This window comes from Vitis riparia, chromosome 16 (genome assembly GCF_004353265.1).
Source record: "Vitis riparia cultivar Riparia Gloire de Montpellier isolate 1030 chromosome 16, EGFV_Vit.rip_1.0, whole genome shotgun sequence".
Classification (NCBI taxonomy): Eukaryota; Viridiplantae; Streptophyta; class Magnoliopsida; order Vitales; family Vitaceae; genus Vitis; species Vitis riparia.
In genome coordinates, this window is record NC_048446.1 from 17809535 (window position 1) to 17836931 (window position 27397).

Below are 27397 nucleotides of genomic sequence, written 5' to 3' on the forward strand. Positions count from 1 at the left end.
AAATTATTTTTCAAAAATATTTTAATATATGCTAAATATATATAAAAAAAGAATATTTCAAGTTGGACTTTTGTTTAAAAACAAAAAACATTATTATTATTTTTTTAAATGTTTCCAATCATGCCCTTTTGTTTTTGGAAGATGAACAGGGGTGAAAATGTCCAAATGCGGTCAGGTCCCGGAGAGGAAAAAGGGCGGTGGATGTGGCGATTTTTCCAATTTTTTTTTAGTTACCTATCCCAGTAACCCTTTTAAGATTTCTTCAATAACAAAAATTGAAAAGCACAATTGAAACCAAACATACCGGCGAGGTTTGGTCATCGCCGCCCCTCTCCTCCACCACCCACCGCTGCAATTTCGAGAGAGGGAGAACGAAAGAGATGTTGACGTCGCCGGTGGTGAACACGTACCCTCTGTCGAGCTACACCTTCGGAACGAAGGAGCCCAAGATGGAGAAGGACACTTCCGTTGCCGATCGCCTCGCTCGCATGAGAGTCAAGTATTCTCTATTTCCCTAAATTTCTGCGTTTTATCTAAAGCCTCCCTGTTTGTTTGCTCAGAAAATTGACTACCGACAAAACATAATGCAAGAAAGGAAAGCATATATTATTCTATTATGACAAATAGTTTTGTTTGATTCAGTGGGGCAGAGGTGTTTATTTTTCTCAGGAAAATTATCGTGTTTACGTTTTTTCCACTATTTTCTTGCGTTTTCTGAGCGATCAAGTGGAGGAGGTTGAAGATCAAGTTTTCTTTCTTTTGGCGTTGCGTTTTCTTTGCAGGATACCGTAAGACGCTATCAGCATGTTATGGTATATCTTTTTAGGATTTGATCTTTGCGAAATAAACCCTGAATTTTCCCTCAGCAGCAAACTGAGCATAAACTTCTATTTGTTTCTGGCGTGGGTCCGTCCAAACAAAAGTCCTGGATCACGCTAACCCTGTAGGGTTTTGTATTCAGAGTCATGTACTTGTTTACAGGAAATGGTTAGGCATTGTTGATTTTCTTAAGCACTTTCTGTTTTTCACCCCTGATGATCGCTTAGTTAATGTGGGAAAAAGAAAAGAAATTGAAATTTTGAAATTTTAAAAGTTTAATTATGAGCAAAGATTTTAATCCTAACAGCTTCTTCAATTTGCTTTTATGAATGAAGAGTATAAATGGCCTTGATTCCATACTACCCCCCACATAAAAAAAAAAGAAAACAATCAGATAGGATGAATCAGGTTTTGATTCCTTCCCCTAGATGGTATACCAGCCTTGTTGCTATCCTTGTTCATAGCCAAAGATTCTGCTTTGTTTATCTTTTGGAGTACAATACAATATAACTTATGAGATTCAATTGCCTTTTCCTACTATTTCCCCTCCAACCAAATGGGTTGAATCATTACAAAAGAATTGTATTGTTCAAACAATGTGAGTTTGAAACCAACGCCAAGGAAATTTTTATTGATTTCCCTATCTATTCTGTAGAATGTGATTGTTGCTTTTGATTTTGACTTACAGTTATATGAAAGAGGGGATGAGGACAACTGTCGATGCAATTTTACTGGTATGTCCGTTTGCTTTCATGTCAAAGCTATTTACTTTGTCCAGGTGGAGTTGTCGACTACTTATTTATACGGTGTTGTCAATTTCCTGCCCCCAAATCTCTCTTTCCAGGGTAGGGATAATGTAAATATATGTTGTGTGTTCAATAAATATTTTTTCCTCATTCCTTGCCTTGCCTTTTCTGCCAAAATGATGTTTAAAAAAATGGAATGTGTTATTGTATCATGGTTGGATTTAAGTTTTGACATCAAGGATGATACTGCACTTGTTTTTTGGTGTAGAATTGAGTAAATTAGTGATAGAGTTTAGATGAGCTACTGGGCTGTATAGTAGAACTATTTAATTACAGTGCATTGATTCGAACAAAATCTAAACTGAAAAACAAATGATTTAAAAAAAAAAAACCTTGCCAATCTGGATGTAAACATTGACACATTTTGAATGTTTCTTCCTTCAATATGGGTTTTGCTTTTGAGGATCAAAATCTCTAAATTGATTTTGGCATTAGTTCCCTCTTGCATACAAATGAGATCTTTAGTATGATGAAAGAGCAATATGGAGATCCTATAGATATTTATTCTTCTTCTTTAGCTGGGATAAACTGCTCTTTCTCTTTGGTGAATGAAAAAGGGAAAAATAAGAAGAAAGTAGAGATATGTTACTTGCTGGTTTTTTATTCCAGCAACGTTGCTTTGGCTTTGAAATAATGGCATATTAGGAAACCAAGGTACTTTCCCTTTATTTTTTGTATTTTGGTTGCAAAAATGATTGGGATTCTTCCATGAGGAATTTATTGAGTTTGATTCTTGGGAAAAGGAGTTTTGGAAATTGACCATTTTAGAAAAAGTGGTAGAAATATTCATCTTCAAGATGATTATCAATAGTAATTGATGACAATCTGGATTATAAACTGTGAAGTTTTTCTGTCTGTTTTAAGGTATCTATCTTTTTCAGTTAGGTATATGAGAGAGAGGGGAAAGTCAGCTGGCAGAGGAAGAGGAGTCATCAGCTGGGAATTTTGGTTTGAAGAAGGGATTTGGTTTTATTATCTTTATAATAAAATGTAAAGCCCTTCAAGGAATTTATTTCATATTTCTTTTTGAGTTTGGGTCTTCCCTAGTCCTAACTGCATATTCTGGGCCCTTTCAAGTTAATCATTTTGCTAACTGCTAAACATTGTTTTACTAAGTACTAACCCACTAACTGGGTCAAACTACTTGAATATTTTCTTTTCAGCACTTATGTTGGTTATCGAACATGTCCTTAGCAAATGTATTTGTTCTTATGAATGGCCTAGGGATGATTAGATCTGCCTCCATTAGTGTTCGGCATCATCATAAGCTAAACCAACTTAACATTGTTTTCTATCAACTCTCTCCTATTATTATCATATTGTGGAGGAAATACAATACAACTCTTAGCTTCCACCAAGTTAAAATGATAGTAAAACACCATGTTGAATTTTTCAGAATTTATTGGAGCTATCTAGCTTGTATAGGAATCTTGTCCTTAACATCCTTTTCTTTCGCCTTGATTTCCAAAGAGGATGTTCTCATCTTCTATCTAGTGCTTGCTTTGATCAGGCAGATAGCTTGACAGATATAGCATTTTCATCCTCTTGTGCATGCAATAGAAGAGTCCATATAGTCACGCTTAAGGATACTCTAGTGCTGATTAGATATTCATTTTTTATCATTTGATATTTAATTGAGCTAAACAAAATTGAGCTATGTTTTTTATGTTAATTGCCTTCATCTATAACATTGTGTGAGCCTAGAATGAAAGGCCACACAGATTGTGTCTCAAACATGGAATCATCTTTGCAAGGGGAAAAAATTTATTGCTGTGTGAATTTTCTGAAGTCATTACCTCCTCTTTTCTAAACTTCTAATTTTCTAAATCATGCAATCTTTGCTTCTCCTGTAACTATTCAAGTAATGCTGTTAAGTCAAAAGCTTTACATTACTTTTCATGATGAAGAAAAAATGTCCACATGAGATTGGATGGCCATCTTGTTTTTAATATCCATTTTCTCTTGGAATTTTGAAGGGGCATTTTCACTTAGTAATGCTGTGTCTGAACATGAGGATTACTTATTTGTGTGTAGCACTTTCATTTTCTTTACGTAGACAAGATATGTTAATGAATGTGTATGTGTGCATGGACAGTCATGCTGATGTGACATTCTTCCATTAGGACTCAACATTATCATGAGCTAAAGCACTTTGAGCCATGGTTCTTTCAACTGTCTTTCCCTTTAATTCTGGAGGGAAGACAATATTAATTGTGGCTTACTTGTCTACTTATCTTTGTGTATAATATTGCTAAAAGTGACATTCCATCTTGTTCTAGTGGTGTCCAAAATTCTGCAATTATAGGTGGCAAGCCTTCCCAGTCTTGTTAAGCCAACCCATCTAAATGGGCTTTGGTCAATCTATGTGGTAGAGTGTTGAGCAAAATGATGTAGGGGCTGTTCGTCAATGTTTTCGGAAATAGTTAATGGCATTTGAAGTACTGTTAGTGTTTGCTTAATAGGTTGCTTTTGCCTTGAAGAACTGGACCCATGAGAGAGAGCGAGAGTGAACATGCGAGCGAAGGTGAGGAGGGGGAAAGCCGGGCGGAGAATCGTAGGAAGAGGAAGGGAAGTAGATTTGTGGTGGAATCGAAGGTGTTCGAGGTAGAAGCTGAGGAGAGAAAAGGTAAGATCCAAGTTATTATCTCGGAAAGCAAGGGAGAGTTATTGTCTTGGGTCCGCCTGGGGCCGGCGAGTGTGGGGCTGTTCACAGAAGGGTTGATTCAGTGCATAAGGGATGGGAAAGAAGGAAAATGGGAGAAGGGTTGGAAGGAAAAAGGGAGGAACTACTCTCTAGTGAGAGAGGTCAACAGGGCTGGGTGTTTCATCCGTCTAGGGGTGACCGATATGGAGAAGAGGAGATTTGGTATTTGTATTCCAAAAGGTAGGGGGAGAAGGGGGGATGGGCTTCTATGGTGGAGACCTTACGGAATGTGGGACTTTGGTTCGAAAAGAAGGAAACCGACCAAGAAGTAAGGGTCTCAGGCAGGTCGTATGTGGCAGTGGTCAAGGGCCCGGAGTGCAGGGATGCCACAAGGGTCAGAGTGGAGATAAAGGAAGAGGAAATAAGGAGAAACGTGAGTAGATTGGAGCATTGCTTGGTAGGAAAATGGAACCCTAGATCAGCACGAGAAGAGGATTTGGAGAGATTGGGGTGGTCAGTGGCAAGAGCGTGGGGTTTGAAAGGTAAATTAGGTATGGCTAGACTGGGTAAGGGTTGTGCTCTTATGGAATTTGAGATTGTGGAGGAAGCTAAGAGGGTTCTAGCCTCGGGGAGAGATCAGTGGGAGGGATTCAGCTGGGATTGGAGATGTGGAGCCCGAAATTTGGATGTTCTTCAGAGGGTGAAGATAGGAAAGAAGCTTGGGTGAGGATTTTGGGCCTTCCAATTTCGTTATGGGTGCCGTTGATTTTGAGGAGAGTGGGGGAAGCGTGCGGCGGGTTCTTAGGCATCGACTCCCTAAAGGAAAGGAAGGAGGAATTGGAGTGGGCCAGGGTTCTGATAAAATTGAATGGGGAGGATTTGCCGAGCACGTTGGAGATCGGGGTGGAGGGAGAGGCATACGCCTTGTCTTTGTGGTGGGAGATTTCCCCGTCGCTGAGGAAGAAACAGGGGGATGACTGAGACGAGTATGGGCGGCAGAAAGGGGAGGTTAGGGGTGATGGAGATACATGCGCGGGGTTGCGTGTGGGAGAAATGTCGGGCGTTTGGCCCAAGGTGCAGCGCCGGACAGATGATGTGATGGGAGAGCAGGTGGGAGGTGAGGGTAGAGATGAGTTTGAAAATTGGGCCCATCTCGGGTAGGTGACCTGGCATAGTTCAGGATCCGCGGGTGATGGGCCGAGTTTGTTTGGCCCGGGTGTTGGCCCCGTGGGCTTGAAGCGGGACTTTGGGCCAACTAGGCAAGGCCCGTCTCTTTCTAAGGGGGCTGAGCTGGTTGCAATAGGGCCAGTGTGTGGGCCGTCTGAGGGGCGGGCTTCCGATGGGTTGGAGCTCTTGTCTCATGGGCCTGCTATTATGCTTGGGGGTTGTCCAGGGCCTTCTCAGGCCCAACTCCTTGACATAGGCAATGCAGCTTGTCTGGGCCTTAAGCTGGAGATGGAATTTATAAAGTGCCGAGAGAAGGAGGTAAGAGGGAAGTAGCAGCCGGTACTTCAGTGTTCAATGGCAGAGTGTGCGATACTGGAAGAAGCCTTAAGGTATGGGTCTAACTCAAACTTGTGGGATTTAAGGGTTGCGGGGTCCTCTTATTCCTCTTCTATTCTTTTTGGTCGGACTCCGGAGAGGGAGTTTTACGACCACTCTGTGGAGATAAGGGCGAACCTTCAGGAAGGAAACATGATGAAGTTGGCAACTGCAGGGGGGTCTACAGTGAGTGGAGAGGGCTGCTGGGACTTGGTTGAGGTCAATTGCGCCGCAATAGAGGTTCAAAATCCGAAATAGAATCCAGTTCAGGCTGGGTCCCAGGACCTCAGGGGTGAGAAGGAGATTAATTGGGAGGAGAGTAGCCTGGCCAAATTTAGCAAGCTATTGGGATTTTTAATAGAAGGCCTGGAGAAGGAAATCCTGGGCTTTTTGTCCAAGATTAGAAAAAGGCGGGAAATGATACATAGCAAAGGGATGTTGGAGAAATCAAAATTCGAGAGGGAGCTCAAGAGGTTGGAGTGTTTAGTCAAATACAAGGGGAGTGTCAAGAAGAATAGTCATCTAAAGGGTAGAGGGGGCCAATTAATGATTGTTTAATGAATCTCAAGCTTTTGAGTTGGAATGTGAGGGGTGCAAACGACATTAATAAAAGGAGGATAATTAAGTCTGTTGTTAGAAAATAGAAGGTGGACTTGCTTTGTTTCCAGGAGACAAAAATTCAGTTAATGACTGAAGGGGTGGTGAAAAGTTTAGGGGTGGGGAGATTTTTAGACTGGAGAGCTCTTGAAGCTGTTGGAGCAGCTGCAGGTGTGCTGATTTGTTGGGACAAAGGGTCCTTGGAAATATTGGAGTGGGAGGAGGGCCAATTTTCAATTTCTTGTAAATTCAGAAATGTGGAAAATGGGGTAGTCTGGGTGTTTATGGCCCTTTCACCAAAGAGGATAGGGAGTGTCTTTGGGACGAATTTGGGGCAATCAGAGGAATTTGGGGAGAACCCTGGTGTATAGGGGGAGATTTTAATGTTATCCTATCCCAAGGGGAAAGAAGCAGGCAAGGGAGGGTTACCTCAGCTATGAGGAGGTTTGCTCAGGTTATGGATGACCTTGAGCTTGTTGACCTTCCCCTACAAGGAGGATTCTTTACTTGGGGTGGAGGGCTTCATAATCAAGCCTGGGATAGGTTGGACAGATTTATGGTTTCTCCCAGTTGGCTTGATCAATTTAGCAATGTGACCCAGAAGAGACTACCTCGGCCTATTTCAGATCATTTTCCAATTCTAATTGAGGGGGATGGCAGAAGAAGAGGTCCTTCACCTTTCAGGTTCGAGAACATGTGGCTGAAAGTGGAAGGGTTTAAAGACCTCATGCGGAGTTGGTGGCAGGGGATGTCGGTTAGTGGAAGGGCTAGCTATAAGCTGGCTACAAAGTTGAAGGTGATTAAACGGAATTTAAAATTCTGGAATGGGGAGGTGTTTGGGAACTTGGAGAGTAATAAATTGGCTGCTTTACAACAAGTGGAATACTGGGATCAAGTAGAAAGCGAGAGGAGACTGACAGAGGAGGAAATCTCCATTAAAAAAGAAGCAAAAGAAGGATATGCTAAGTGGGTTAATTTGGAGGAGATACATTGGAGACAGTTATCAAGGGAGCTTTGGCTAAGAGAATGAGATAGAAATACGGGTTATTTTCATCGAATGACAAACGCACACCGAAGGAGGCATACCATGGATAGAATAAAAGTCAGTGGGGTTTGGCTATCAGAGGAGCAAGAAGTAAGGACAGTAGACGCATTTCAACAGTTACTAACGGAAGACTCGGAGTGGAAGGCGGATATAGGGGGGTTAAATTTGAATCAGATTAGTCAGCAAGAAGCGGATACTTTGGAGCTTCCCTTCATGGAGGAGGAAGTCCATTCGGCCCTAATGGACATGAATGGGGACAAGGCTCCAAGTCCGGATGGCTTCATGGTGGCTTTTTGGCAGTACTGTTGGGAGTTTGTGAAAAAGGAGGTATTAGAGATGTTCAAGGAGTTCCATGAGCAAAATGCCTTTCTCAAGAGCCTCAATAACATGTTTCTGGTTCTTTTACCAAAAAAAGGAGGGGCGGAGCTGGGGGATTTCAGGCCTATTAGCCTCCTGGGTGGGCTGTATAAACTTTTGGCCAAGGTGCTGGCCAATAGGATTAAAAATGTGATTGGTAGAGTGGTCTCCTCAGATCAGAATGCTTTCGTCATGGGAAGGCAGATTTTGGATGCATCTCTAATTGCAAATGAGGTGATCGACTCATGGGAAAAAAGAGGAGAGAAAGGCCTAATCTGCGAATTAGATATTGAAAAGGCGTATGACAACGTTAATTGGCAGTTCTTGATGAGGGTTCTGCAAAAAATGGGGTTTGGGACTAAGTGGAGGGATTGGATATGGAGCTGCATCTCAACTGCTAAATTTTCAGTATTAGTCAATGGAGAGCTAGTTGGGTTTTTTTCTAGCTCAAAGGGGCTACGGCAAGGTGACCCTATATCCTCATATCTGTTTGTCATGGGAATGGAGGTGCTGAGTGCCCTCATTCGGAGGGCTGTGGAGGGGGGCTGCATTTCTGGGTGCAAAATTCGGAAGGGCAATGGGCAAGTTGTTAATATTTCTCATCTTCTCTTTGTGGATGACGCAATAGTTTTCTGTGAGGCTAGAAAAGAAGACATGACCTACTTGAGCTGGATTTTATGTTGGTTTGAAGCCGTCTCAGGGTTGAGGATAAATCTAGCTAAAAGCGAAATTATTCTAGTAGGGGAGGTGGAAGAGATCCTTGAGATGGCTGTGGAGTTGGGATGCAAGGTAGGTCAGCTGCCATCAACTTACCTGGGGCTGCCCTTGGGTGCATCTAATAAAGCCTCTTGCATGTGGGATGGGGTGGAAGAAAGGATGAGGTGGAAATTGACCATTTGGAAACTGTAATACATCTCCAAGGGCGGAAGAATCACCCTCATAAAGAGTACTTTGGCTAGCATGCCTTTATATCAATTGTCCCTTTTCCGTATGCCTAGGACAGTGGCAATAAGGCTAGAAAAGTTGCAAAGAGATTTCTTGTGGGGAGGGGGAAGTACGGAAAGAAAAGCCCACCTAGTCAATTGGGAGAGGGTGTGTGTGGGTAAGGAGAAGGGGGGGCTTGGTTTGAGGAAGTTAGTCCCCTTGAACAAAGCTTTGCTTGGAAAATGGGTGTGGAGATTCGCTCGGGCCAAAGACGAGATGTGGAAGCAAGTTCTTGTGGCAAAATATGGGCAAGAGGAATTTGGGTGGAGGACTAAAAAGGCAAATGGGGCGTTTGGTGTTGGGGTTTGGAAGGAGATCTTGAAAGAAGCTGATTGGTGTTGGGATAATATGACTTTTAAGGTGGGAAAATGCACCAGAATTAGGTTTTGGAAGGATCCTTGGTGTGGGGATGTGGAGCTGTCTTGGAGGTTCCCTCAACTCTTCGCTGCGGCTGCCCAAAGGAACGCCACAATGGGGGATATGTGGGACCAGAATTCTGGTCAAGGAGGTTGGAATCTAAGGTTTATTAGAGGCTTCAATGATTGGGAGCTGGACATGGTAGGCGAATTACTCCAAATCTTAAGGAGTCAAAGAATCACCTTGGAGGAGGACTCGACCTTTTGGAAGGGAGGAAAAAATGGGAAGTTTGGCGTTAAGGAAGCGTATGGATTGATGATCAACCCTAGTGTCTCCATGTTTCCCAAAAAGGGCATTTGGGTGGAGAACGTTCCTTCTAAGTTAGCGCTCTTTGTGTGGGAAGCTACTTGGGGGAGGGTTCTTACCCTTGATAGGTTTCAAAAGAGAGGATGGTAGCTTCCTAATCGTTGTTATTTATGTGGTAGTGATGAGGAAAATGTAAATCATCTACTTATTCATTGTACAGTGGCTAGAGTGTTGTAGGGGATTATTCTTGGTTTGTTTGGTGCCCTGTGGGTCTTTCCAGAATCTGTAAAGGAGGTGGTTCTTAGCTGGAAGGGTTCTTTCGTGGGTAAAAAGAGGGAGAAAATTTGGAGATCCATTCCGTTATTTATTTTTTGGACGGTTTGGAAGGAGAGGAATAAATTAGCATTCAGGGGGGGGAGTTAGCTATTCAGAAAATTAAGAATTCTTTTGTTTGTAATGTGTGGGGGTGGGCAAAATTGTATAGTGGTGCGGAGTCTCGCTCCCTTATAGGTTTCTTGGAGTGGTTAGGCTCCAGTTAAGGGTCGGTGGGTTTTTTGTTCCTTTTGTCTTTTTGTTGAGAGGCCCTCGTCGCCTCGTATATTCCCTGTATGCTATGCGGCGTTTTGCCTTTTGCTAATATTTGTGTTTACTTATCGAAAAAAATGTTTTCGAAAATAGTTTTCAAAAAACAGTTTTTAGGAACAACTAAAAGCAATTCTCAATTATTTTCAGAAACAATATTATGTTTGGAAACTCAAATATGAAAAACATTTTTTTCTCAACTATTTCTTTGTAGAGGCATTGTACACTTATTTACAATGCAAATGTTCCCAAAGAATTCTCCATATTTTCAATCGTTTTTCAAAAAACACCTGGAAACACCTCAAGTTTGTTTTAAAAAACAACCTTCTTTCAAAACAAATTCTCAAAAACGTGTTTTCAGTCAAAAATGATTTTTTTTTAAGTTATACAATTGTTTTCTGTTTTAAAGAACATAAAACTATTTTCAAGAACAGTTCCCAAATGGACCAATAAATTCTTGAGCTATGTTTCGGGTTTGAGTTGGACTTCTGGACTGTTCCACTCAAAATAATGAAATTTTAAATACTGGTGTTAGTGTTTTAACCAATTGGATAGGGTTGACTTCCTATTAAATGGTTTAACCTGATTATAAGTGGGAAGATTATGGTTGGGTAGCTTCTGATCTGGCCAAAACATGCTTTATTTCATGTCAACTTGCAATTAACTTCAAATTTGTTTTGAACTGCGGTTCACTAAAATATTTAATGCAGTCCTTGAAATATGAACTTATTATGGTCCAATATTTACCTAGATGGTGGATGAGGTTAGTGCATTCATTCACAAGCTGTTGTAAATGATGCTTTTCTTGGCATGGAAATAATTTTTCGTTTTCATTTCATGGTCAATATAAAGGCTTGAAAAATACTTGAATGTTGGCATTAGCTGTCACTTGCCATTATTAGTTCATGTTTTTTACTATTCTTGTTTCCCTATGCTTGACATGCTGCAGTTATCTAAATTCTGGTGCATGGCTTTCCAAGGGTAGACAAGAAATGGACTTAAGTAGTTAAGTTATATTCATTATTTAACATGACTACATCTTTCCTTTCTTGAGAGATCAATCCACAGAATGACCTTGCAGGTGCAGGAACATACTCATCCCCACATCCTTCTTCTTCAAATTGGAAACACATTCTGTAAACTTCCTGGTGGACGCCTCAAGCCAGGAGAGAATGGTATGATGTTTTCTTCTCATATTTACTGTCTTATTGTTATTACTATTTATTCTCTTTTTTGTTCTCAGAAGGAATTGCACTTCAATGAGGAGTTTGACACTAGTCCTAGGTTTGATTCCCTTTTTCTTACTTCTACAGAAATTGAGGGTTTGAAAAGAAAGCTGTCTAGCAAACTTGCTGCTAATTCACCTGGTCTTCAACCAGATTGGCAGGTATTTTTTTCCCTCTGTGTTTTGAGTGTTTGAGCATAGGCTTGAGAAAATTGTTCTGAGAGATGGGTGTGGGAATTGGGACACAGTAAAATGCTACATTTGCTGGGACATGTGACTGCCAAACCTATTATGCCTTCTCCATGCTCTTCTTTGCAATTTGTCTGCATTTATGTTTGTTTCATGATTTATGAGAAGCAGTACTACTTCTGCTCCCTGGGATATCAGTTCTATTGGGACAGCCTTTGTATGAGTATGAAAGGAGTAACGTGTTTAGAATATATTATTGTTTTGTTAGATTCTTATTCTTGTCACTTTTGGCATCCTCTTGCAACTTGCAGATAGGTGAATGTGTGGCTATCTGGTGGAGGCCAAATTTTGAAACTGTAATGTACCCATACTGCCCTCCCCACATAACAAAACCAAAGGTAAATCCTTTTCAGTGCACTGAATCCTGTTATATTATTGGGTTATACTTGAGCCCTCTATTTTTTGGCTGTTTTAAAATTTTTGTTTTCATTCTCGTTTTTTGTCTTGTCTTGGTGACACAGGAGTGCAAGAAGCTTTTTATTGTTCATTTATCTGAAAGAGAGTACTTTGCCGTGCCTAAAAATTTGAAACTTCTTGCTGTTCCATTGTTTGAACTCTATGATAATGTTCAGGTATGGCAACCATAGTTCATTATATTATTCTCTGAAGTAATTTGAAGTCAATCATCTTAAAGCTTTCAAGATTATTCGAGAACATGATATACATTGTGGGTCTAAATACCAATAATTTAAGCTTTTAGGAAAATTAGTTGTCCAAAACAATATCAAATCTTTGTTTAGTGGGAGGTCATAAGTTTGAACCTCACCCTGCATTTGTTTCCTGTGATTTGTGTGTGGGCTGTTTGTCTAACAAAGACCAATAGCTAGAAGTCAAATATTCTGTATTTATCTTAATTGATACATGGCTGGCCTTAATCGATACATGGGAAATGTTGGATGCATGGTAGGCATTAAATGGTCTTTTTCTAATATAACATTTAATCACACAGGCATTAACTCTGCTTGCATTGTTTTCTCTGTGACCTCAAGATGTTTCCAGAGCATGTCATTCTCTTCATTACCTTTGTTGGTTTTATGAAGAATATCATCTTGTTCCTCCAATCTTTCTTCAGTTTTATGACAAATAACATCTTAATAATGTTCTATTATATATTTGCATCTACACATGTAATATTCTACCTTTTTTGGTGGCAGAGATATGGACCAGTTATATCCACTATTCCACTGCACCTGTCTAGGTTCCAGTTCAACATGATCGCTGCATGACTTTTGCATGGTTCAGATGAGTATTTTGAATTTGCAAGTATAGAAGTCACACCATGCACAGCTTTGAAGTAAACTACCTTATGCTCTATTCATCAACCTTGGTTATCAAATAAAATGCATGAGTCGGGTCTTTTTCCAAAGATGGTCTGCTTTTCATGTCCTTCTTGGAATCCCTTTTTTTTTTTTTTTTTTTTGTGGTAGGATGAGGATGGGTTGTGATTTTGCTGACACAGTTCTGCGCAAAATTTTCTCAACAGATAATGCTGCCAATGTAATTTGATGAATTGACATGGGGGTAAAAAAAAATGAGAGGTATACATTGTGCACTGGGCATTGTCCTTTTTATTCCAGGGCAAGCTGTTTAACATTTTGGGAGCATACTGTGCAAGATTCTATTTATTTTCTTCATTTTCTCTTGAATTCCAGAGTGTGAATGAGTATTTGGTGGGATGTTGCCGACTCTGCTTCTAGAATTGCCATAGATTTCAACAATTCCATCCAATCAAAGGAGTTACTGGCAATTATATAGTACCATCCAATTTGGATGACCTCAGTGTCCTCTATTTCCTCAAAATTTCTTGGTTTCCTTGCATCCTAATTTTCTTTATCAAAAAACTAAGGCACCAATTCTGTAGGTAAAAATTTTTGCATTTTGACTATTGAAAGCGCGCGATAAAAATAATGATACAAACAATGGAATTAAGGTATAAAAAAATGCATTGAGGTACAAAGCAATGGGTTCAAGTAATGGGTTTTGATCCAGACCTAGGATTATGCAAAATATACATGATTACCATTAGGCTATAAGAGCACTATTGTCTCATTTTGCCCTTGAACTAAGGCTCATACATAGTCCTCCCTCAGTTCTTTCATTGGATCTGTCATGTCAAAATATATGCATGACAACACCTGATTGGTCATGTGTTTTTGGGTATACCCATATGGTACTATAGTTCAAACCCTTTTCTATTGTCAAGTGATTGATAAGAGTTTGGAAAGAAGCATTGTTCCATTATTATTGCGCTTGGATTTTTGTTTAAAGCGTTAAAAGCAAAGAAACTGTGAAAGTTTGCAAATCAAACGGTTGGGAATTTCATACCAGCTTAAAATAAAAAAGCTCAACAAATCAATGTCAACGAGATCATATAAGTTCAATACTTTCATTGACTTTGTACAAGGAAGTGATCTTCTATTCGAACCAGTGGGTTAACTTCTTTAATGATTATCATTTTCATTGACATTTCACCTGAATCTTTGTAATGAATTCTGAATCTTCATCATTCACAACTGCATTTATATGATATGATTTCATCTGAATCTTTCCTGCAAGTTGTATATCTCTATGAGCATCAGACATCCACATGAATATCATGAATAACACTACTGCACCCTGCTTTCTTCCACACTTTCTTCTCTTCCATCTTCTCTCTTGCACTTAAAGCCTCCGGCCATTGACCTGCAGATGCATAAATATTAGACAAAAGCACATAAACTCCTGATTCATTTGCTTCTAATCCACCAGCCCTCTCCACCACTTCCTCTGCCAACTTCAAGTCACTCTTCACTCTGCAACCTCCAAGCAGAGCTCCCCAAATAGCAATATCTGGCTCAAAGGGCATCTCCCTCACTAGAGCCTCAGCTTCCTCAAGCCGGCCATTTCTGCTAAGCAAGTCAATCAAACATCCAAAGTGCTCAAGCTTTGGACAAACCCCAAAATCTCTTTCCATACTATAAAAGATTTCACGACCGACTTCTACCAAACCTCCATGACTGCAAGCAAATAATGCACTACTGAATGTGTAGCCATTAGGCTTCAATCCTATCTTTTGCATCAAGAAGAAAAGTTTTACTGCATCTTCTGTTCTTCCATGGATGGCTAGTGATTTGATCATAACATTCCAGCAAAAAACATCCTTGTTCCCAATTTTGATAAAGACCGTAAAAGCTCTATTTACATCTCCACATTTAGCATACATTTCCATGAGGGCAGTCCCTACTATAACTCCCAACTGAGACCAATCTTTTATCAGAGAGTGTACCCACTTCCCAAACTCTAGAGCACCTAAGTTGGAACAAGCTGACAAAACAGAAACAAAGGTGAACCCATCTGAATCCACACCTTCCAACTGCATTTTCACAAAGAGATCCAACGATTTTTCATACTTCCCATTCTGGGTGTAGCTTGAAATCATAGCATTCCAAGAAACCGCATTCCTGCATGGCATTTTCTCAAAAAGACATGCTGCAGTCTCAAGGTCCCCTGAACCACCATATGCCCCAATCAACGAAGTCCAAGTCACCACGTTCTTCTCCGGCATCTGCTCAAATAAATATCTTGCATTAGCCACATCCCCAATTCTGGCATAACCCGAAATCATTGAATTCCAAGAAATGACATCTCTTTCGGGCATATTGTCAAACAGCTGCCTTGCAGACTCTACATCACCGGTACTTACATACTTAGAGATCATCCTGTTCCACAATTCAACTGGTTTGACACAAATTCCATTGAACATCATACGAGCATCATTCAATTTCGCATTTCTGAAACCTCCCAATTCAAAAGAATCTGACATCTTTATATACATATTCAACAATGAATCAGCAACAGTGAAATTCAACTCAAATCCGGACTTCATGATATGGGCATGCACTTTCCTGCCTCTTCCAAAACAACCCATCTCAGAACATGAGCTCAACACATATGGGTATGTGAAGTTATTGGGTTTAAGTCCTCTTTGAAGCATTTCGTCGAACATTGAGATGCATCTATGGACGGGACCATTGTAAGCATACCCTCTCATCATACCATTCCAAATCATGATATCTGTATTGAAAACGCCTCCAAGTTGAGAGAAAACAAGACTGGGATACTCCATAGCTCCGAATTCGGTGCTTCTGCGGAGAAATTTTGAGGAAATTTGGATGTCGTGGAGAAGGGAGGTTGTGAGAATGAAGGCATGGATTTGTTTCAACTGGTTGAATGTGCATTGCTGCAACAGATATGGGATTCTTTGTTCTAAGGGGCAAAGCATCTATATCCATGTAGGAGATGATTAACGAACTTAGCTAACAAACCATTTTGCCTCAAGTCTCATATCCAGTACGAGTGAATGGAGCCTTGAAAATTTGATACAAAGTTCGGCTGGTCAAGCCCCAGTCTAATGGGTTAGGTCGCCGGCCTAGGCCTGCTCAGGCTAGCATGGACCGGCCTGATTCTAGTGGGCCCTTAAACCTTGAAATCGACCAAATAGACCTTATGGGTCAATGCTTTAGCCCAATGTTTCCAATTGTGACCGTACATTGGTGCGATTCAATGATACAACTTCACAAGGGGTCCAGGTCTCCTCAGAATGAGATGATGTTTCTCTATGTATGAGAGAGTAATTTGGTAAGAAAGCCTTTCTATGTTCATTAGAGTATATTTTATATATATATTAGTCGTTGTTGGAATCAAAGATTGTGGAACTAAATATTTATTTATTGATAAATCAATTTTAATAACTTAATTCAAGTTATGAAAAACATTAAGAATGCTTAGTAAAGTAGTTGAATATCAAAGTTTAAAGTTCAAAATGATTTCAATAAATCAATTTAATAAATGACTTACATATTATTTAATTTTGTTTGTGTAAAGTTCTTATCGTTAGAAGGTCAATCAGATGGTAGAGTGTTAATAGGGTTGACAACAGGATGGGTTTAAGACGAGTTACCTCCATTTTAAGCCTATCCCATTTATTTATATCTATTCTCATCCTCTTAAATTTTTTTTTAAATAGATAAATAAATAAATGAAATGAACCAGTATAGGAAATTCTCATACCCATCCTATCTTTCTTCATTTAATTTTTTTTAAAAATAAATTTTGTTAAAAAAAATATGATTTATAAAAAAAAAATGATTATTTTATAATTTATTTTTATGAAAAGTAATATTTTAATTATATTAAAAAATTTTGAAAAATAAAAAAGAAATAAACTCAAATAATATATAATCAAGGCGTGGTAAGGTGGGACAAGTCATATCTGAACCAATCTTGGGATTTTAAAAGCTTTCCAAGCTTGTCTCAAACCCTTTTCATTAGGAGTAGGATGAGACGAGTACTCGAAAAAAGTCGTCTCATTATCATTTCTAAATGTTAATAGTTTGAGGAGAGAGTAGAGTAGGGTGAGAGGCAAGAGAGACTAGAAGAGAATGAGAGTGACATCATGTAATGAATTCAAGAGAGCATGAAGTTATTTCTCAAAAAACCCAAGAGAGAAGGAAATTCGTTTTTCTTTCGTTTGGAAGGAAGGTGAATCTTTTTGTAGTACTCCAAATAGTAACTCCCACATTACTGGATCGATGATGATATGAAAAGCTTTAGAAGATGACATATGCCATAAAGACACAATGGCGCCCCCTCCCTCTTGTTTCAACTGAGACGGATTTGATGTTTGCTAATCCTATCTTGGGGATTCTTCAACTCTAATTACAGTCAAGCCAAGACCCTTAAACCATTCCCAAAGTGCTCAATGGTGGGAAGGCTAACTCCACCACTTAAATGGGTCTCATCCATTTCAAACCCCTTGAGCATTACTTCCAACTTGGGAAGATGTATTGATATCAGAGCATTGTGTCAACTGTGACAAGAGTGGAACAGTCAATCCTCTCAAGCGCACGTAGTTCATCTTTACTAGCAGGTAAAGTAGGAAAGATCCCCTTAGTATATATCTACCATATTAGGAAGGCATCCATGTTTAATGGGCATGAGTAACCTGTAAATATATTTGGAGCACCATGGCATAAGAGCTATTAGGAAAAGCATGAATCTACCTTTGCATTGAAGATCAAACGCAAGATGTGTCATGTAAGGGGAGAGTAGTAGTCTTGAGCATGCAGTCCTATACATCAAGACATGTGGTGCTCTATGATTGATCATGTCATAGTAGAGTTTATATATCATTGTTGGACACCTGGTATATCGTGATTGGTCCAAATGGACTTTGACAAATAGGTCATCAACATTTAAAATTAAACTGAATCTTTTTACACCTCTAATGAGGTCTATATTTGAATGTTACAAAAGTTTGCTTGATGAATGAAGCAAGAATCATTGACTTTTCATTCAAATGAAACTAAAAATAAAAATGGGATTTGAAAATTTTAATTAACTTATTTGAAAATGAAAACAAAAAACATCAAAAATAATAAAATTTAAATTAGAGATGGATTTGCCATATATATTTAAAAAAAAATCAACTTCAATAAAAGTCCTTTTAATTAGAACTCCAAAACATAACTCATATCCGCCTAAATATCTACTAAAATCAATAATTTTAATTAATTTTGAAAAATAAAAGGTTAATATTTGGTACTCTTTTCAAAATTAAAAAATTTAAAAATTAATCGCAATAATAGAATACATATTTCCATATACAAATTCATGAATATGATTAATATACACTACATAAAAACCGAGTATTAACTTAGAAAATTTCTAATATTTTTTTACCAACCAACCACAATGTAATTACTAATTTTCTATTAATCACATAATTAATAACTCTAAAGTTTTATTATAGTGATAAATTCTATTTTTTTCGGATATTCAAAAACATACAAAATTTTTTTTTTTTTCAAATTATTAATTTTTAAATTGAAATAAGAAGATAAAATAATTATGTTATATACGTTTTTTATATGTAAAAATAAATAGATTTAACATTAATAGTATTTCAAATATCGATGAAAAGAAACAACATAACACTTAAAAAAACATTCAAATTTAAGCCAATTTTAGATAAACGAATAAACAAACACAACCTCGAAACACAAAAACAACAATAAATTAATATTTCATACGTATGTAAGAATGTCTTTATGTATGTAACAAAACATGGATACGTAGATCAATCTAGATTTTATACTATCATACAAGGCATATACCATCACTTTTCATATAGAAAATTTATATTAGCTAGCTCTTATTAATGTATGGCAATGATTGATTCTTAGTTTATAAAATATGCGTTGACATCCTATATTTAGATATATGGTGGTCCTTCAATTAACTATAATACCATTATTATTTATTCCATTCAACCAAAGAATCTTACTTAGAATCAATTTCTTTGAAAAAATACATAAGGTAAATGACAAAATAAAATTTGAAACTCAAAACTATTAGGTTTGGGAGTGCAATTTTTAAGTATAGATCCTCATAATCTAAAAGGTTTCTTACGACTTTAAAATATATTTATAAGAATAAAAGAAATTCATACTTATATGCGTCAAAAACTTTTTCTCCTATTCGATGTGGGATATCAAATAACATCTAATGGTATACTAAACAATTAAAATTACATTTCCAAAAAAAAAAAAAAAAGGAAGAAGAAGAATATTACGTATTTGGTGTGTCATAATTATTAATTTTTGTACAAATTAATTCCAAGGTGACTCGACATATTAAACAAATACCATATACTTAAATTTAATTAGTTATAATATCACCAAGGCCAGTACCTAAATATCTAATGGAGTTTGTAACACTTCAGCACGGGTCAATTGAGCGGCTGGCGTGGGGGTTAAAATTAAATTTATTAGTGGGTCGTTATCACTCTCAATCTCTTTGTCCTTTTCATTGAAAATCAATCACAATATTAGTGTTGAATCATATAAGAAAATAAATTATTTATATTTACTGGCTTCAACGACTTACCATAATATATATTTTTATTATTATTAGAATTATTTTTTTATTCACATTGGGTTTATTTTCTAATTGAAGCCTTGCATGTTTTTCAAAAGGATGACATATTCATTGAAGTAAGCCTTATATTTTGATTGGATTTATAGAATTAGAGAATCCCTAAGGTGGGATTAATTCAAATTTCAAAATCATTGAGAGATGATAAAATTAATCTTCATTTTTTGCATCAAAGCCAATCCAAGAATAAATTCAATCAAATGACATATTTGAATGCAGAATTTGAATTCAATACTTAGTTTTATATCTTAAAATATATTCAAATTATCCAAATCCTTTGTTCTTTAATTCAATGAGAATGGACGATCAAATATCAATAAAATCAAGAATAGATGATCAAGTATTAATAAAATCAAATAAGCATTGACAGTTAATTAAGAGCATATATAGAAAAAATAAATCAAAAGATCTAGAACTTAAAACAAATAATTGGTGAGAAATTTATCACCAATATGCTTATGTGAATATTTCACATCTTCATTGATCTTTCATCTGAATGAAAGTTGATTAGTCAATCATAACATAGAATTCCTACCCTCAAACCATGTTTGGGTGTCGAGAAAATAGGAATGGAGGAAAAATATAAATGAATTCAAATACAGGTAAAAGATTGAGTCCCCAACTAGATCCACAAAAATGGAATCTAAAAGCTCCCGAAAATTGGAATCTAGAAGTATTTAATCTAACAAACTCATCCTATCTAACATGCCACATAATCAAGCTTATACATATTAAAAATATGAGAGGAATATGCACATAGCAAATCCAACTCAAAAAAGCTCTTCTCATTTCAATTTTCATCATCATGCAAAATTAAAATTTCATTGTGTTGTCAAGAAAAATGACCATAAGCTCAAATTAAACAAAAAAAAAAAAAAAACTTCATATTTAAATCAAAAGAAGGGCTTTGATGCAGTGTGAAGATGGGTTTATTCACTCAAAGAGCAGAAGCAAACTAATTCTTCATGCAATGGCGTAAGAATGTATGTATATTTGTGGCTCAAGAAAAGACATATATACGTGGATGAATCTAGACTTTATACTATCATACGAGGGCATACACTATCACTTTCCATATAAAAAACTTTGTATTAGTCTCGATCAATGTGTTGTGATGATTGATTGTTGATTTATAGAACATGGGTTGACATTGAGGGCTTTTATAGATGGTGGTCCTTCAACTCAATACAATAATTCCGTCCATTACTTCATTGAACTCAGAATCTTATTAATATATTTTTGTGTTGCATAGTCACTTGCAAAAGACATAAGGTAAGCGACATCAAGATATGTGACAAGTATAAACTTTTTGGCTTGAGGGATCTATGTACACCTTTGCCCTTCGTAAGGGCTATGATTAGTTCCTTCAAATTTTAAAAGAAAATGGAGAGAACAAATGGAAAATAATTTTAAAAAAAAAATTAAGTCAACAAATTATTTTTATATGTTCTTTTTTAGTCTATTTCACTTATTTTCCGTTATATAAAAAATAGGCATATGGGCCATGTTTGATTTCTGAAAATTTTGAGAGAAAATGTGAAAAAAAAAAAAAAAAAAAAAGATAAAAGGAAAGAAAAAACAAAGAAAAAAAAAATAGATTCAAAATCAATAAATTATTTATATATATTTTTTAAAATTTATTTAACTTATTTTCCTCTATTAAAAAAAGGTTATATAATTTTAAAATATATAATTTTTAATTAATTTTAATTATATTTGATTTTCTTTTATATATTTCATAATAAAATCAGACATAAAAAACCATTTTTCTTAATATTATTTGTTTCTTTGGATTGTGTTTGGTTATCGAAAAGTACTAAGAAAAAAAATATTAAAAAAAAATATTTTTTTCATATTTGATTTCACAATGAAAAATAAAAAAGAAAATAAAATATAATTAAAGTTAATTAGAAGTTTATGTATTTTATTATTTAAAATAATTTATTAACTTTGGATTTATTTTAATTTTTCTCTTATTTTTTCTTTCCTCCCACCTTTCCTCTCTATTTTTTCTCCTTTACATTTTTTCTCAAATTTTTCAGAAACCAAACATAACCTTAATACTTTTTAAGAACCAAATATAGTTATAAAAAAATAGATAATAATAATAATAAATAAATAAATAAATAAACTTATATATATTTAATGGAACTTCAATCATCTAAGAGACATGGAATTATATTAAATAATTCAAAGAAATGCACAACCATTAGTGTGTTACATTACCTAATGACGTAAAGTGTGCATCATAATTACTCATTTATGTGACAATTTTAAGGTCATTTGACTTATTAAAACAACATCACCTACTTACATATTTAGTAACAACATCACCAAAGTCAATACCTAAAAATCCAATGGAAGTTTCCTACACTTCAATACCGACCATACTAATGAACAGCTGGCTTGGGGCCTAAAAATTTATTATTGGGTCATTATCGCATCTAATATCTTTAATCATATCAGAAAGTAAGTTAATAATATATAAACAAGCTTCTACAACATATATACCATTCGATACATGTACTCTGGCAGGGGAGCAAATCAAGGTCTTCTTAGAAAGAAGTATCAAATGAGGGACACCATCAGCAATGGTCTTATAATATAGTTTACCCAAGGTCTAAGTCTTTGATTGATTCTTTCTTTAATGTGAGAGGGATTGTTGCACCAAAATATTGGGCTTTTTGGATTTCTAATGTGAATATAGAAGTCATGCTCCTTAAAGTGAGATTCTTTTGGGAGAGTCATTGTAAATGGGAGTATTAATTAATTAGGGTTGGTTCACGTTTTCATAATTTAAGCTATGAGTAACGCATTTTCATCTAAAGGTATGTTTTTATTGGACTCATTTCACAATTCAACTAGTCGTAACTACTAAAGGCAAAGAAATAAAATAGAAATCATTGAAGGGTTCAACATTTAAACCTAACCCTTCCTAGTCCTACCTGCACCAAGCACTAAAATTCCAGTCTAAAAATCATACCATTTACCCATATAATATAACTATAATTTGTTTGTTTTTTTTTTTTTTAGACTACATTTAGTTCCATAAGAAAAGTATTTAGGGAAAGAAAAAAATATTAAAAAAATAATTTTTTATATTTAATTTTATCATGAAAAGTAAAAATTAAAATTTTATGTATTTTAAAATTATTTTATTTTTATATAATGATAAAAAAAAAAAAAAAAAAAAAACATAAGTGAAATGGGTCTGTAATAACATTTAAAAGTAATTTGTTTTTGTTTTTTTATTTTTCTTTCTTTACATTTTTTATTACATTTTATCTCAAATTTTTCAAAATGAAACATAGCGTTGAAGTTTGAAAATATGTGAATTTATTTAAAATATGAATAAAAATCAATAAAAAAAATTAAATACCATTCAAAAATTCATGTTTTTAATAAAAGTCAAAAATTGATAATTATGTTGGTTAGTCCATTAATTTCTAAAAATATGATTAATACCAAAATCTGATTAGAGTAATAACTTTAGCATTAGCTTTCCTGGTTGGAAAAGGTTGGGTTGATTGTGGAAGGCATAATAATTTTGTTCTAGTTAAAGAAAAGTGTCGGTTGCTTCTTTTACCATATTTTAGTCACAACCCCATTGAATTTAAGATGGAATCTTACTTACAAAAATCAAATATTACAAACTTGAGTGCAAGCAGGAGCATAAAAAATTTTCCATGGCTTAAAAGTCTATAAACATGTGTTTGACTAACAAATGTAAACCTACTTTTTGACACGTGGAGTATGAAAAATAGGTCAGGTGGGATTTATTTAATTTATTCTTAATTTGAAAATGTGAAAAATATTTTTGATGGGGCTAGTGATGGGCTTTGATAATTCTCCCTTGGCGAATGGGAGAATGGGGTTGACATGATGATATTAGTTTATTCAGTCTACAAAGCCTTTTAATATTCTAATTGCAGGAGCCATGCGTGACATTTTTTAATAATTTTTATAATTTTTATTAATTTTTAATTACAAATACAATCTGTCAAGGGTTTTAATTTTATTTTATTTTATTTTATTTTTACCTTGTCCATTGATTCTCCTGTTTATATGAATTATTGAAGTGGAGATATCAAGGATTGGTGAATGATTGTGTTGTTGTTGGCTTTATTAAAACATTAATTCATTTTATTGCAATCAAAATAAAGAGATTTTTTCAATCATAGCAATGATATTTGGCAAATAAAGATTGGGAAAAAAAAAACATGAAAAGTATTCAATTTGGGTGGTGTTGTGCATTTTCCCATCATGATTTTCTACATTTTTCATTAACAATTTGATAATTAAAATAAAATATTTAATGAGATTTATTAAATGATGATTAGTGGAAATGCTATTTTGTTATAATTAATCAGATACTTAATTATAAAAAACGAAATCATAGTAAATTACATCACTTCCTAAATGTTTTTTTTTTACTTAATTCTAAATAGAATTTAAAACTAAATAATATTTAATAGTATTAAGTATTAAATTATTTATTTTTGTAATATTTTACTTTTATTAAGCATTAAAAAGTTAATATATATATATATATATATATATATATATATATATATATATATATATATATATATATATATATGCTATTTTTTTCATTTAGAAAAATTTACAAAGTGTTTTTTTTTTTTTTTTTTTTAACTTTTTACTCAAATCAATTTGTTTTTAAACTTTAAGTTATTTGTTTTTCTACTTTTTTATAACTTAATATAAATATTTGACTGGTTAAAAAAAACTAAAATATTTAATTTTTTCTAAATAAAAAAATAATATATTGATTTTTTTTACTTTTTATTTCTTAATAAAAATATACAAAAACAAACAACTTAATACTTAATATTATTAAATACTATTATTTTTAAGTTTGATTTAAAATTAAGTAAAAAAATAAAATTAAAAACCACTTAAATATTTTTATTTTTTTATTTAGTAAAATTTTTATAATAAGTTATAAAAAAGAGTAGAAAAATAAACGAATTAAAGTTCACAAGAAATTAGGAAAAGAAAAATCAAAGAAAATGTGCGGCTGGTAATGACATCTGGTAAGATTTTTTTTCTACATCTTTAATTGGTGTTGAAATTTTACTGGACTTTTCAAAGGAGCCTTTGATTAGAAAAGAGAGCTTTCCGACGAAGAAAAGAGAGGAAAGACAAAAAAAACAGAAAGACAAGATATATAAATTTGATTTGACTTTCTTCACATCTCGTGCTTATACTTTTTTATTTTCGAACAAGCAAATTTAAAAATGCCAATTAAAATTACAAGAAAGGGAACTGTCCATTATGGTTAATAATTTAGAGAAATTTGTAAATTTTGTATAGTTTGTGATGTAACTTACTTAGTCTAGTGGGAAACAAAATTTTCTAATATTTTTCAATGAATAATTAATTGATATCTTATGTTATATTATGAAGATGTATAAAATAGGGTTAGTCTAGTGATTAATGGCCAAGAGAGACATTGTGCAGTTCCATCTTCTCCTTTAAGCTTTTCTGTGATTGATCAAACAAAAGTCTTCTAAGAGAACATTTTAATTTATGATTAAAAAAAAACTTTTATTCATAGTAAAATTAGTGGTCAATGAGCCAATATTGTAGATAACTGATCCAACTAATCATTGAATAATCTCTTGCTAGTACAGACTGCCTGAATCCCATTGGTATGGATGGCCTAATGGGTCTATAAAAACCCCAAACCACGTCTTAAATTAGGTAACAAAAAGGTCAATTACCTTTGCAACTTTCATAATCTTTTCTCAAGGCTCAGACCTCAGCTGCCCTTTCCTTTAAATCTATAGCCTTTATGGTCGGCTGTCCATTGCTCTCCTCTTCATACCCTCATCAGACATACTCTCTTTTTCTCTTCTGTCAAATTTCTTACATTCTTATAACTCATAAGCTGCAAATTAAGCTTAAGGGTTACTTCTCATATCTCTGAATTGAATGGGGTGTAATTCATTGGAGAAGTCGAAGATAAAGCCCAAACACCGAAAGGGGTTATGGTCACCGGAAGAAGATGCTAGGCTCAGAAACTATGTCCTCAAATATGGCCATGGCTGCTGGAGCTCCGTCCCTGTTAACGCCGGTGAGTCAACTGGGCCACCATCGTATGAACAGCCCATATTGCCATTGCCGACAACCCTCTATGTTGTAGATATTGCGCATCATAGCTTCTTGGAAAATCATATGTTTTGGCATAATTTTCCCACTGCTTTATGGAATAAAATGCACTCATAAATCATGTAAATTTTCTTCTGAGTTTTTCCCTGAAAATTCTTACCAGTAGGGCCCTTTTTTTTAATCCTAACCAAGCTTTCATAGAAGCTCTTTTTCTTTTCTTGAATGCATTCAAACTAACCCTAATATTTTGATATTTATCACAGTAATCGATCTAACGGCGGGTATCATGCCACTCATATGTTCTTTTAGTGCCATTGTTGCATGTTACATACCATATGATCACATGTTGGTCTAGCACTAATATGCCTTGATTCATTGACCTTGTGGTGCATTGCAGGTTTGCAAAGGAATGGAAAGAGCTGCAGATTAAGGTGGATTAACTACTTAAGACCAGGATTAAAACGCGGGATGTTTACGATCGAGGAGGAAGAGACGATCATGGCCCTTCATCGCTTGTTAGGCAACAAGTAAGGGACTAATACTCAAAGATGCATGGTATAAGCATGTGCCTGCTTGTAGGAGAACCATGAGTGTTCTAGAATTAACTCATCCTACTGGGGTCAATAGTTGAAATTTAAGAAAGGCAAGGTTGATTTTTGGGTGAAGTTTTAGTCAATGATATGATAGTTAAATTACAACCAGCTAGAGAATTAATGGCCCCGGTTAGAGGCCCACTAGGTTTTAATTTTGAGGATGAAAGAACCATTCCCAATGTTCCTTATATCTTTCACAAATTTTGTTGAGGGACAGAAACTGTTTTCCATGAGAAACTCAATTCTTGGTTGTGGATGTTCCTTATTTTGTATTGAAATGATTGAATTTATCAATATTTTCATTGATCAGGTGGTCTCAGATAGCGCAGAATTTTCCTGGAAGAACTGATAATGAGATTAAGAACTACTGGCATTCATGTCTCAAGAAGAAAGTGGTGAAAGCTCAGGAAATGGAAGTTCATATGAACTCCCAATGCATCAACTCTAACTCACAGAGCATTGATTCTTCAACTTCACAAGAAAAGCCATCAATCCAATTTCCGGGTTTCGAATCGTTTGAAAACATGAAAGGATCATCTTCAACAGATACTGATCAGTCCATTCCACAGATGTTGGACTGTCCTAGAGTGGACACGCAGGAAAGCCCCTTGCCGAAGATTTTATTCGCAGAGTGGCTTTCTCTTGACCATATTTATGGCCAGCTCTTTGTTAATTCGGGCGAGTCAGTTATTTCCAAGGATACTCTTGATCAGCATGATCCAACCTTTCAAGACAATTTCACGCATGGTTTCCTACCGAACGAGGAGTCATATGGAGGTGAATTGCACCGTGGCCTAAGCAATGATTCGTCCAGTGACATGTTTTCGCCGCAATTTAAGTTCGAGAGCCAGACTCCGGGAAGTGGGATATGTGATTTTGTGTATGGGGATGAAATATGCAGTGATTTCAACATGAACGGCCATGTAATGTACTGATGAAGGGTCATTTTTTAAAAGCAACTTCAAGGAAGAATGACTTCTAATCACTGTGATTAATAAAACTTGCATCCATATGGTATGCTTCTTACAATGTTCTATACTTCGAAGTAGCTTTCCTAAATATTGCTGTCTTTGATCTGATGATTCTTTGGAGAAGTTAACAGAAATGTCTTTTTTCTTCTGTAATTTCTTTCTCAGAATCCATTTTGATTCACCTACTTGCTCCTTGCCTTAGATTTATATA

General features: G+C 35.5%; 3 protein-coding genes across 4 annotated transcripts; 2 read left to right on the forward strand and 1 right to left on the reverse strand.

Moving 5' to 3' along the window:
• The first annotated feature begins 245 nt into the window (after positions 1-245).
• LOC117933585 (pre-mRNA cleavage factor Im 25 kDa subunit 2-like) lies at positions 246-13159 on the forward strand. Of its 2 annotated transcripts, XM_034855016.1 has the most exons (9): positions 408-499; positions 720-812; positions 1508-1553; positions 11121-11214; positions 11353-11426; positions 11765-11851; positions 11975-12085; positions 12668-12883; positions 12997-13159. In XM_034855016.1, exons 2-8 carry the CDS (start codon positions 805-807, stop codon positions 12737-12739), a joined length of 492 nt encoding a protein of 163 aa, XP_034710907.1. In that variant the 5' UTR covers positions 408-499; positions 720-804; the 3' UTR covers positions 12740-12883; positions 12997-13159. The 2 variants fall into 2 exon arrangements, with proteins under 2 accessions (XP_034710906.1, XP_034710907.1); XM_034855015.1 differs by lacking the exon at positions 720-812 and having other exon boundaries at positions 246-499.
• A 653-nt stretch (positions 13160-13812) lies between these two features.
• LOC117933584 (pentatricopeptide repeat-containing protein At3g29230-like) lies at positions 13813-15934 on the reverse strand. Its single transcript, XM_034855014.1, has one exon. The coding sequence runs from the start codon at positions 15772-15774 to the stop codon at positions 14089-14091; it is 1686 nt and encodes a 561-aa protein (XP_034710905.1). The 5' UTR covers positions 15775-15934; the 3' UTR covers positions 13813-14088.
• Positions 15935-25265: 9331 nt separating this feature from the next.
• On the forward strand, positions 25266-27244 carry LOC117934123 (transcription factor LAF1-like). Its single transcript, XM_034855744.1, has 3 exons — positions 25266-25587; positions 26020-26149; positions 26526-27244. Exons 1-3 carry the CDS (start codon positions 25446-25448, stop codon positions 27148-27150), a joined length of 897 nt encoding a protein of 298 aa, XP_034711635.1. The 5' UTR covers positions 25266-25445; the 3' UTR covers positions 27151-27244.
• The last annotated feature ends 153 nt before the right edge of the window (positions 27245-27397 follow it).

What these genes read in the sequence shown, in the direction of transcription:
- LOC117933585 (XM_034855015.1), top strand. Translation starts at nt 381, where the DNA reads ATGTTGACGTCGCCGGTGGTGAACACGTACCCTCTGTCGAGCTACACC. An exon ending in CTCGCTCGCATGAGAGTCAA is followed by an intron (nt 500 to 1,507) that starts GTATTCTCTATT and finishes TTTGACTTACAG; the next exon opens with TTATATGAAAGAGGGGATGA. An exon ending in AACTCTATGATAATGTTCAG is followed by an intron (nt 12,086 to 12,667) that starts GTATGGCAACCA and finishes TTTTGGTGGCAG; the next exon opens with AGATATGGACCAGTTATATC.
- LOC117933584 (XM_034855014.1), bottom strand. Translation starts at nt 15,774, where the DNA reads ATGCTTTGCCCCTTAGAACAAAGAATCCCATATCTGTTGCAGCAATGC.
- LOC117934123 (XM_034855744.1), top strand. Translation starts at nt 25,446, where the DNA reads ATGGGGTGTAATTCATTGGAGAAGTCGAAGATAAAGCCCAAACACCGA. An exon ending in CTCCGTCCCTGTTAACGCCG is followed by an intron (nt 25,588 to 26,019) that starts GTGAGTCAACTG and finishes GGTGCATTGCAG; the next exon opens with GTTTGCAAAGGAATGGAAAG. An exon ending in CATCGCTTGTTAGGCAACAA is followed by an intron (nt 26,150 to 26,525) that starts GTAAGGGACTAA and finishes TTCATTGATCAG; the next exon opens with GTGGTCTCAGATAGCGCAGA.